The 12,125-nt window shown below is 38.4% G+C and overlaps 1 protein-coding gene across 2 annotated transcripts in view; it reads left to right on the top strand.

The window, feature by feature from the left end:
* Window positions 1-12,125, top strand: part of galnt7 (UDP-N-acetyl-alpha-D-galactosamine: polypeptide N-acetylgalactosaminyltransferase 7) — a 155,109-nt gene that overhangs the window by 118,447 nt on the left and 24,537 nt on the right. Inside the window, exons 5-6 of one of the 2 annotated variants that reach the window (XM_043704437.2) lie at window positions 2,525-2,604; window positions 8,065-8,247. In XM_043704437.2, coding sequence (XP_043560372.2) covers window positions 2,525-2,604; window positions 8,065-8,247 — 263 coding nt within the window. Of the gene's footprint in view, window positions 1-2,524; window positions 2,605-8,064; window positions 8,248-8,415; window positions 8,599-12,125 lie in introns of both variants that reach the window. The other variant, XM_043704430.2, reaches the window with a different exon arrangement.

Raw genomic sequence — 12,125 nt, 5'->3', positions numbered from 1 at the left:
TTGCACACCAAAATCTAGATCAGGAAAAGCAAGAGTCCCAGTACCTTCGGGAAGTCCACTGCAAATCTTCCTCCAACCTGAAAAATATTAATTGACTATTACTCTTGTGTTTCCTTTTATTTAAATTAAGTCACTGAATGTGGGCATTACTGGTTAGGCCAGTATTTGTTTCCTATCCCTAATTTCCCAGAGGGCAGTTAAGAGTCAATCACATTTCTATGAGTCTGGAGTTACATATCAGCCAGACCAGGTAAGGATGGCAGTTTCCTTCCCTAAAGGGGACGTTAGTAAACCAGATGCGTTTTTTCTGAAAATCGACAATGGATTCATGGTCATTATTAGACTCTGACTTCCAGATATTTATTGAATTCAAATTCCTCCATTTGTTGTTGTGGGATTCGAACCTGAGTCCCCAGATTATTACCTGGGTCTCTGGATTAACAGTCCAATGATAATACCACCAGCTCATTGCCTCATGCTATCTGTATGCCAATTTTGTATCCAAGTTGCTCCTGTGCATTTTATGCCATGACTGATAACTTTTCTCACAAATTTGTATGACTTTCGGAAAATCCATGTCTACCACATCCAACAGTATTACCCTCATTGAGTACCTCACTGAGTTTTATTTTTGTTGCCTCTTCAGAAAACTTCAAGTTAGTTAAAAATCCACATTGACTCTTCCTAATCAACCCAACATTTTCCATGTGACTATTTCTATACTGAATAATTTTGCTCAAAATTTTCCCACCACTGGTTAACTTGTGCATAATTGCTGGGATGATCCTTACAGCCTTTCTTGAATTAGGCTGTAATGTTTGCAAATGTCCAGTTTTCTGGCACCTCCGTTGAGTCCCAGGAAGATTGAAAGATTATGACAAGTGCCTCCATAATTTCTACTCTCACTTCCTTCAAAGTCTTTGGATACATCTCCTCTGGTTTTGATGTCTTGTTGATTCTAAATGCCAGCAATCTATTTAAGACTTCTTCCTTATTAATTTTTAACTTATAGCGGCAGATTCACTGCCTAAGTGGATGAGGGATGAAAAGGCATCAGGAACACTAATGCTGGACACAAACACAAATGCCAGACACAAAACTGCATTAAGCAAGAGAGACAGTTTATTTCAGGGGACAAAGTCTCGTGTCAGTATCCTGGGTAAGATGTTAATGCAAGGTCAGGTCCAGAGAAATGTAAGGTTTCAGTAGGTATGACGGTCTTGGACAAGGACGTGGATCGTATGAAAGTTGCAAACAGTGCAGGAGCAAAACATGTCCAATTCCTTGACTGCCTTTCCATTTATTCCTGAACCCACGGGTTCTCCCTGTCCATCAAGTATTGAAGATACCTCGGAGTCTAAGATGGACACAGTGGTCACCTTGATGCCTTTCCTGAAGAGGAAAATGAACTTCTTAAGCTACTGTGCGTTACTCGCCATCCGATACAAAAGCAGAGTTTGAGGAAACTGACCTCGTGGGAAAATTTCACAGGAAGAGCTGCAAAAAAAAAACCAACCTATGTCCTCGACCACTGGGAGGGATGTAGTGATTGTAATGATGTTAGCCAACTGGACCTCATAGAATATGAGCTCCCTGATTAGGGCTTTTAATCTGGTCAGATCAAGGAGCCTTGGCTGACAGATATGAACAGCAGTGTTGAGGTTCTGTTCACCCTTAGAGCTGACTCTGAGGAAGCTGGATCAGTGTCAAGTACTTGCCACATGTGAATGAAGGATGACTTGGTGATTGGATACCTGCCTCTTTTTCCCATTTCTTTGATTTAAAGCAATATCTCTTCCTATTTTGTAATCCATAGTAATTTTTTTTTAAACAAGTATCCCTTCCTGTTTACAAGGAAGCCACAGAACAGGAGTGAGTGATTTGGAAGTGGCATTAAATTAAGAAGGAGGAAAGAGTTTGCATCAGCTTGGATCTGTTCAATCAAATGGCTTGTTTCTATAGCATTAATATTCCCGAATTCCAAATTGGTCTGTAAATGTATATGAAGGAAAAGTAACTGAAGGACTATGGAAGGAGCATTGGAAAATTGCAATTTTTTTAAAAATGGAAAATAAGCAGTGATACGAACTGGTAGGGCTGAGTAAAGTATTTCAATATGGTATTTATATGCATTTTCGACAGATCTGCAACTACTTTGTCTTCAAATTTTCACTTCACAATTTGTTTGCATATGTGTCCCACCATGACCGCCAAGAAATTGAACTCCTAGAAGTGTGTATGTTAGTCTTTTGTCATTGCTATTTCATGTTTTTGCTTCTTATGGGAACTCAAAATAAATATGCTTGTATTCAAAAGTGACATACAGACAATCCTTATGATTACCTTTTTTTAAAACAAAACATGGGCCTGAATAGCCTTTGGTCATTCTTCATTTTCTTTATTTTCTCATGTGTTTACCTCTGGACACTTATCTCTACTTAATATTAAGTAATACTCAGTATATTCTAATCAATGCTTAGTTGTGGTATTGATTCAATGAGATATTTGTTCTTTGCTTTATTAGGTACTGATATATCTTGATGCTCACTGTGAAGTTGGACCAAACTGGTATGCGCCACTGGTAGCTCCCATTGCTGCAAACAGGTAAGGCAAGCTGTTCTATTTCAACTCCGTTCAGGAAGGGGGCTGTAAATGATCATGAAATCACTTTTATCATGCCTTAATTAACTTTATTTATTTATTCAAATAAAGTTATGTATTTATTCAAATGCGGTCATAACAGGATCTTCTCATCTCTTGCCCTGTCTCAACTCCAAAGCATCACAAAAGTACTTGAGTGCATATTTTACTTATTCTTGATCAGGTATGTGAGTTTCACCTCAACTAATCCTTGTGATCATTGAGATAGTGACAAATGTTTAATTCTGTTACATAGCCAGGGATCATATATTTGCAACATGTGTCCTCTCTGGACAAGGTGGTTGGCAATGTAAGTCCCAAGGATCCAAATAGGATTTTGTATTACTCTTGAGAATTCATTTGTGGTGTTCATGCCTCGCTACGATTAAATCAATGAAAACTGTGAGCAAATATACTTCATGTTAATGAATCATAAATCAGCCCTGACACTAGGAGCCCTATACAGTAAAAGTGTAAAGATATTTTATGAAACAGCATTAGAGATATTAAATTGTATATTAGATGATAGGGGAGATGGCCAACAATATGAAAATTAAAAAGCAGTAAATTGTTCAGGTGAACTTTAAAGATCCCAGGAGACTAGTGGAAGAAAAATAAGGAGCCCTCCCAGTGTGCTGGCCAGCATTCTTCCCTTAACAAACACCACATTACAAGAAGAATTAACTTGTACTTTATTATATTACTGTAACTGAGAGCCCTGACGTAAGCAACATGGCTACTGCATGTTATTTACGTAAGATAATGCATTACAGTGTGTCATTGAAGATAAGGATAGAAGAATGAGGAGTTAGGTTTAAGAAGGTGGTGGGTAACTGTGAAAACCAGTCCGTGATTGGCTTCATATCCAGAACAGTCCTGGAGTAATAAATAATATTAATAGAGGAACGTAGGATCCAGTGATAATGTAGTCCAGAAAATCTGAGCATTAAAACCTAAAATATGCTGAATGGGTTCAAATCTGCAGCCACATTGGTCCTAATGGGGCATAGGTGGAGGCCACATCAGGAAGAATGAACAAGCTGGAAGCTGGAATTCCTGATGAAGACTTTATGCTCAAAATGTCAACTTCCTGCTCCTTAGCTGCTGCCTTAATGGCTGTGCCTTTCCAGCACCAGACGTTTTGATTCTGCAGTCCTCACTTTCTCTAAGCTGGAAGACTAATAGGTCACTACTGCTGACAAGGATAATAAATACTGATCTTGCTGCTGTGCTTATGAAGGCAGCTCACCACCATCTTCACAAGGACACTTAATGGTGGCCAATAAATACTGGCCTTGCTAGCAGTGCCAGTATCATAAGAATAAAGATGTTTCAAAATATATTTCCATTTACACAAAATCATCACACTACATGCATTTTAATCAATAATAGCGATGTACAGCATGGAAACATACCCTTCGACCCAACCCATCCATGCCGAACCAGATATCCCAACCCAATCTAGTCCCACCTGCCAGCACCCCGCCCATATCCCTCCAAACCCTTCCTATTCATATACCCATCCAAGTGCCTCTTAAATGTTGCAATTGTACCAGCCTCCCCCACTTCCTCTGGCAGCTCATTCCATACACGTACCTCCCTATGTGTGAAAACGTTGTCCCTTACATCTCTCGTATATCTTTCCCCTCTCACCCTAAACCTATGCCCTCTAGTTCTGGACTCCCCAACCCCAGGGAAAAGACTTTGTCTATTTATCCTATCCATGCCCCTCATGATTTTGTAAACCTCTAAGGTCACCCCTCAACCTCCACCCCAAGGAAAACAGCCCCAGCCTGTTCAGCCTCTCTATTAGTTCAAATCTTCCAACCCTGGCAACATCTAGGGTGGATTGGCTGTGCTAAATTGTCCCTGGTTAGCGTGGAATGGCCATGTAGCAGTGCAGGCTGGGTAGGCCGGAGGGCCTGTTCCTGTGGCTGTACTGTCCTTTGAGCAGAGTCAGTTATGAAGAATCGATAGCTGGCTTCTTCCAGTCGGTAACATCAGTGCTGTTGTCCTTCGCCCAGTGCTTTGGAATATCTCTGCCCTGTTTTCAATGTCCTTCCTTGGAACTCTGGCTGGCTGGGAGTTGCGATGTGGTGGGAGATTGGGGGTGGCGGTGAGCTAATCTTGTTCCAGGTATTCATTCATTTGTTATAGATGTTATAAAGCATCATAGATGTATCGTGATGGTGGAAGTGCCTTTAAAATTTGTCCTTATCCAATGCAGCAGCTGGTCTGTATGCAGAAAAGCTCTGTTTGTATTGCATGTACATGTAGTCTAGGTGGGTTTTTTTGGCATACAGAATAAAAATTCCTCCTATGGACTCTAGTCTGTCCCAATTTTGAAAAAACAATCCTTCGTATGTTCACACTTGTGGAGTGTTTTGTCATGTCTTTAACATCTCAAAGCTTTCATATGGTTAATATGGGGAAAACAGGAGATGAGCGCCATTACCTCTTGTCAAATTAAAGAGCTGGTGCAAGCGTCATGGGACAAATGCCTGCTCCTTTGCTGTAACATTTCAGTGATTCTGCGAATTGGAGTACATTTAGTAAATACGGCTGCCAACTACCAGCTAAAAATCAGCAGGAGAAATGTCACCAATAGAAATTCTACCCTTTTTGAATAATGTGTTGAGATGACTTAACATTAACCTGAATGGGCAGATAGAATTGGGTTTAATTCCAGTAATAATGGATATCGAAAATAGTCCTGTGTCAAAAGATTAGTTCCCCACACAGGAATTGTTGTCTTGGCCTTGTGTCAACAAAACCTGGATAGACCATTCCTCTTGTGACCTCTGTTTTGATTAAATTGTCATAGTTGCCAACATTTGATATTTTTAAAAACATTTCAGGATCCCTTGGTATACTTTAAAAGTAACTTGCTGCTCAGCTCTTCATGAAAACTCAAGTCAGAAATGCACTCTCAACTTTCAGACCATTGTTCAAGAAGGCTTTAAAGTGGGTTAGATTAGATTATTTTTTTTAGATTAGATTATTTACAGTGTGGAAACAGGCCCTTCGGCCCAACAAGTCCACACCGACCCGCCGAAGCGCAACCCACCTATTACCCTACATTTACCCCTTTACCTAACACTACAGGCAATTTAGCATGGCCAATTCACCTGACCTGCGCATCTTTGGAGTGTGGGAGGAAACCGGAGCACCCGGAGGAAACCCACGCAGACACTGGGAGAATGTGCAACTCCACACAGTCAGTCGCCTGAGTCGGGAATTGAACCCAGGTCTCTGGCGCTGTGAGGCAACAGTGCTAACCACTGTGCCACCGTGCCGCCCACTAGTGTGCCCACTAGGGTTAGTAGTGCATGTGGTGCTAATCACCCTGAGAGGGGCCCAAGCTGATTAGCCCGTCAATTAGCCTGTCAATCTGGATGGTCTGAATCCTAAGCAGCCAGTCTAATGTATCGACTACTGTGATTGAATATTAGTCAACCATGACTTCAGCATCTCTGAACAACTGTATTTAGTGACCAAGTGTGAGACAACCATATGCCTTGGGTGCTCCTTTCTTACTGACTCATGCTATGTTCATTTTGGGCCTCATAGGATCCTGCTTTCTTCACTCTTCTTCAGACATGGTTAGAACCTTTTTTGAAACACTTTCCCCTTCTGACCTGTTGGTCCCTAACCAGAGTGGTTTCCCCTCTGAGAGTGAGAGCACATGAGACAGTAAGTGGAGTACACAGATGCAGAGTATAAAAGTCAAGAAATTTTGCCTGTATTGAACAGTTCGACCCCACTGTGACAATGGTTCTTAGTTATGGGCATCCAAAAGCTGTGAGGAGAATGTTTAATGTAGGGATACTTGGATAAGAGATTGGAAAAAGGAGAAACCCAGAGCCCTAGATATATTTTCCTGAGCCTGCTGCTCAAACTAATTGTATCTCACTGTTTAAAGCTAGATGAATTATTTTCCCTTCCCAAATGTAAGTTTGTAGTCTGTGTCGTAGTCATACAAAAAAGCAGCACATTTGGTCTGCTTTCCTACTCTGTAAGGGTTGGTGCTGCAACCCAACTAGAAAACACTGCATTGTGTTGAAGTTATTCACTTAAACTTTGCCTATTTTGAATAGAGGGGTCAAGAAAAGGCTAAGTTTAAATTTCTATCATGACAAAAGTAACCTACCTATTTATAATTATCAAAATCCTGCAAAGCTCTGGCATCTTTTTACTGAAGGCTTCCTCTAAAATTCCAGTGCTAGAGTTTTTCTGCTTTTTGCATTACACTAAATCCCCACTTAGTATTCTTCTTGTTGACGAAATTCAGTTTGGTTTTCCAGTGAACTTCTCCCAAGGAAAAGCAGTAATAGATTTGACCTCCCTCCTTTTCCATTATTATACATCCACACTGTAGACCATAAAGACTCTAAGCTCGCCACAGATTGAGATAAAAGCAACTCTCTCTTAGTGTTTTATTTTTCAATACCTGCTGTGAAATTATTGTGGCACTTTTACCACTGTGCTGAAACAAAAATGTTGGTTTTCAGTCAGCAAAACTCTAAATTTCCTATTTTCACTGCACACTTCTGTTATTTTTTAAGATATTTTCTTGCAATAGTTCTGAATTACATGGATGATGCAGTGTTAATTTTAGTCAACTATATTCCTTGTTAAGGTAACTTAAGAAATGAATTTACATAGTGCGGAACTTCAGTGCATTCCTCAGTTATCATATACAAGATTCCAAGTTGTGTACTAATTTGCCCTTTGTGTTAATTAAAATCTGCCTCTCAGCAAATTTGAAACATTTGAATGAATCTTTATTTTCTAAGTATTACTTTATATACTATTTTGAAAGGGTTATAGATGGATTTATTTTTGTGTATGTACCCTTTTTATATATGAAACATTTCATTCTATAAGGTGCAATGTAAATAATAAATTACTATCAAAATATCTTTATGATTTATTTACAACCAGATCAAAACCTGACCAGAAGATCAAAGCATGTCATATGCATAAAGGCAATGGGGTGTGTCAGGTCACTAATAGCTCAAGCAGTAAATGCACCATCAAGCTTTGTCGATTTGAAGGGCTCCAGTTCTTTCAGGTGTTTACTGGGTTGGCCAATCTCAGCTGAGGTGCTAGAATCGACCCTTTTGGATTATCAGTAATGTTGCCACACTTAGATATTATCACGTTAAAAAATGTCTGGCTAAATGATATGAATTGCTTATAGACAAAAAGCAATTTAAGGTTACTATTTCAGGCACCAGATGTCAAATACCAACAGAATAATTTAATAGTAAAATTACTGTTTTTTTCAAGTTTTTTTTAAATGCCACTTGTAGTTTATTTTGCTCAGGCTTTGCTGCACTTTGACCTAATTGTTAAATGTGAAGGTTCAGATGGTAATCCTGTATTTTTGGTATCTATTGTGTTCTTAAATGTTTGTTTCAGAACTACATGCACAGTTCCCCTTATAGATTATATAGATGGTAATGACTTTACCATTGAACCACAGCAAGGTGGGGATGAGGATGGTTTTGCCAGAGGGGCCTGGGATTGGAGCTTGCTGTGGAAGCGTGTACCATTAAACAGTCGTGAAAAGGCCAGAAGAATGCATAAAACTGAGCCTTATCGGTAATCACAGTTGAATTTATTTATTGTTTGACAATATATTTCTAAGTCCTATAATTTTTCTATTTTTCCCATATATCCTGCTGCATCCTTGACCCTAATTCCTCTAAAATATTGACGCATGGATCCTTGCACCTACCCTTTCTGCCTCCACCAACGATATTGCTGCAGAACCACATGTACTGTCCCACTCATAGATGCCATAAATGGAAATACTTACGAGATATCACCACAAGGGGGCGGTGATGAAGATGGTTTTGCTAGAGGAGCATGGGATTGGAGCATGCTGTGGAAGCGTGTCCCTCTGTCCAAGCGGGAGAAGGAAAGGAGAAAACATAGAACTGAACCATATTGGTAATCATTAGAACATTTAATAACTACCAAATATAAAAATTCTGCGCACTAATTCTGTATCCAGCTAATGTCCATTTCTGTTTCTGTCCCTATTTTTATGTCAGGTATTTCTTTTCTCCTTTACCTGAAAAATAATATTCAGAATGAACTGAAAAGACTGCACTCACATAAATTGTCAATTTTTTTCAATCTTTAAACACAAGAAACTTATTTTTTTACTTCATGACTTAAATGCTTTAAGAGTTTGTGGTGAGTACCAAGTAAGGATCAACCAATATTTCTTGTCAGTTTCTATGTGAAGATGGTGCCTGTAATACTAAAAACCAGAATGTCCAGTTTAACACTATGCAATTGCCAAAATACAGCTCATACTTGTACACTGAGCTGGCGTTCATTGCAGAGGGAGTGTCCTAATCCCACACAGTTGGCTCCAATCATTTTAATTTTTCCCAGCAGCACAATTGGGAAGGAAATAATGTAGCATGGAATGTATCAAGTGAATTGAACAATTCTGTCAAAATTGCAAAGATGAATACCTTGTAAAAAGATGCATTTCATTAGGGGAAAGCTGAGAAATTTGCATTTGCTATTGAAAACTGTTTCCTTTGTCCGTATGAACTTTACCATATCATCTCGTTGCCAGGGTTATTTTTTAACACACTTGCCAGATCCTGGCATCTGGTATAGCTTTAAGCCACTCCTTTTATTACATGTGCATATGGGTGAGTAAGTTTAGGTAAGTAAACAAAAGACTTCTATTATTTCTCCATTGCTAAAACCCAAGAAGAACTCGGGTGAAAAATAGGTGTGAATTACAGTAGTCTAAAATTTCATAATGCACCTGAGCAGGGAATACAGCTTTAACCCCTTCCTGAATGAGTGAGAAGAAATCAATTCCCACACTCAGACCTGGTCCCTTGGATTAAAAACATTAAACTAGAGCAAATTCAAGATTGATAATTCACCATGAAAGAACCATAGTTTTTCAGAAATCTTGCAATATAATTTCACATTTGACACCATCAAAATACTGTTCTTGAGAGTAATTAAAATGTGTTAGTAAATCATCAAAGAAAATTGATGGATGCAATATTAGCCCTAATAGGAAGGATATCTATTTTCAAATGGGTAGAGTCATGGATTGAAGGAGAATATTCGGTCACTGTACAATCATTTTTTCATTTTGGATCTTGAGTATTGTACAGAAACATAGGAACAGAAGTAGGCCATTCAGCCCATGGAACCTGCCTGGCCATGCAACATGGCTGATTAAACACTTGAATGCCTTTTACTTACCACATCTTTATAATCCTGTCCACTGCCAGTAATCAGAAATATTTTAATTTCTACCTTAAACATTCTCAAGAGACTGAACTTCCTCATTCTGTGGTAGAAAATACCAATAAAGTTATAGTTCACAACTTGACGAGTAAAATCATTTTTTTTCATCTCTGTCTGAAGTGGCATTCCTCTTATTTGTAAATTGTGCCCTTTGGTTTTAGACTTTCCCCACCAGGCGATATAACTTGTCAACTGCATCTACCTGTCTATCCCCTTTTAAGTATAGAGTTCAATAAGGTCACCTCTTGAATGAAACTCTGGAGAGCAGCACAGTTTGCCCAATCTGGCCAATTCTTCAATCTATTTAGCATACAACTCTTGAACATACACAAGAACAGATGAAATCAGACTAAAAACATGTAGCAAACATCCAGAGACTGCAGAATAAAATACTTGAGGGTGCATTTGATTTGTTTTGTTGGTGAGACAAGGATTGAGGAGACAAGGATTAAGAGTTTAACAGAACAAAGAAACAAAAGGGAGAATTTGTACAGGTTACAAGGAAGCATTACTTTTAAGAGTTGACAATTTTGGGATTAATTTTACAAGGGAGGTTGTGGCACATATATATTCTCAGGTGGCAAGGTGGACTAATATCTCTGGGGAAACACTAAGGCACAAAGAGACCAATTTAATTCTTGAGACTTGCTATATTCGGTTACCTTAATTTTGACACGCATTTTTATTGCAATTTCATGTATCCAAGAATTTATGTTAGCCCTATTTTTGTGAATTTGCCTTTTTGCAGTTTCTCTTGGTTATAGTATATTATCAGATACAGTTTGCTGCAGGGCTAAGTTGTGAGTCAACATGTGGAAATGGCATTTTTGTCAATGTGTTCAGCATTAAATATTGGTTGATCTTTAAACAACAAAAGTTATGTGCGATATACTGCTTGATTTGCCCTGTTTACAGCAAATAAGATGCATCACTAGCTTCTGTTTGAAAATAGAAACTTTTGATTAAAGTATTCATGGTTATATGTGTCACAGTATCCTTTAATATCCAGTTGCTGTTTAGGCTGTTTTGTGTTGAGTGAAGCAAATCACTCATATCTGCCTTTCCATTATAGCAGCTAAATTTTGTAAAAATATTTCCAAAAAAATAAATTTCAACAGCTGAAATTTCACTGTGAAATTTAAGATTGATTGTAATATGCATTTGTTGACATCTTCAGCAAAATAAGTTTATTTTGAGTGCACAGTACATATGTTATTGATATTGTATAGCACTATATTAGCCCACAAATGATTCTTCTTTGTATCCAGTGGAATGGTCTAGTATTTGATTGACAATGCTGCGGCCAGACCAATATATGTGAACACTGACAGCCAAAAGCTTAGAGCAGACTTTCGGTTTTCATTGGAAATTTCTAAGCGCAGAAACCTACTAAATGAGGCCAGAAAAAAGTGCTCTAATTGTAGTTGTTCCACATCTGTGTAATGCATCTTATTATCTGCACAATATGGTAGATTTTAAAAAATATATAATTGTGTGAGTGCAGCGAGCTTTAATCTGATTCTGCCTGTCTAATACCCTTAGATTTTCACTGCGCTAGTCTCTTCTATCCTCCCTCTCCCTGAAAAAACCTAGTTTGACTCTGTGGTTCTACTTTCCTTGTTCTGCTCGTCTTGGACCCACCTTACCTGAACATATTACGGTGCTCTGCCAAATGAACAAATGAAAAGCTGTGACTATGCATGGGGTTCTGCTGCCATGTTTTTCCGTATTTTGAGGTGCATTTCTAATATGATTCTTCCTTTAACAAGAAATACTTTTGCAAGCCTTTTTTAATCTCTGACCTTTTCCTTCATTTAAATGTGCTTTGCATGAACATAGCCTGTTATATTTAATACCTTAATTAGAAAGTTGTGCAATTATAGTTTGCAAATTTATGTTACAGCATGTTGTTTATAAATCAAAATTACCAGCACTAGTTGATATTTTAATGGAAGGGGCTACCTGATTAAAGATTTGTCCTTACAAATGTTGTAAATTGTGTTTTACTTTCCCTACTTTAGCTGAGCCAAAGTCTTTCAGATCATAAGATATAAGAGCAGAATTAGGCCATTTGTCCATCAAGTCTCACCCTATATTCCTGACTTCTCTGTAACCCTTGATCCCCTTAGTAATCAAGAATCTATCTATCGCTATCTTAAATGCAGAAATGAAAATAATCCACAGTG

The sequence above is a fragment of the Chiloscyllium plagiosum genome, unplaced genomic scaffold, assembly GCF_037043375.1.
Source record: "Chiloscyllium plagiosum isolate Xiang-an unplaced genomic scaffold, Cpla_swu_hap1 HiC_scaffold_2, whole genome shotgun sequence".
In the NCBI taxonomy this organism is placed as follows: Eukaryota; Metazoa; Chordata; class Chondrichthyes; order Orectolobiformes; family Hemiscylliidae; genus Chiloscyllium; species Chiloscyllium plagiosum.
This window is presented reverse-complemented; position numbering and strand designations above follow the sequence as displayed.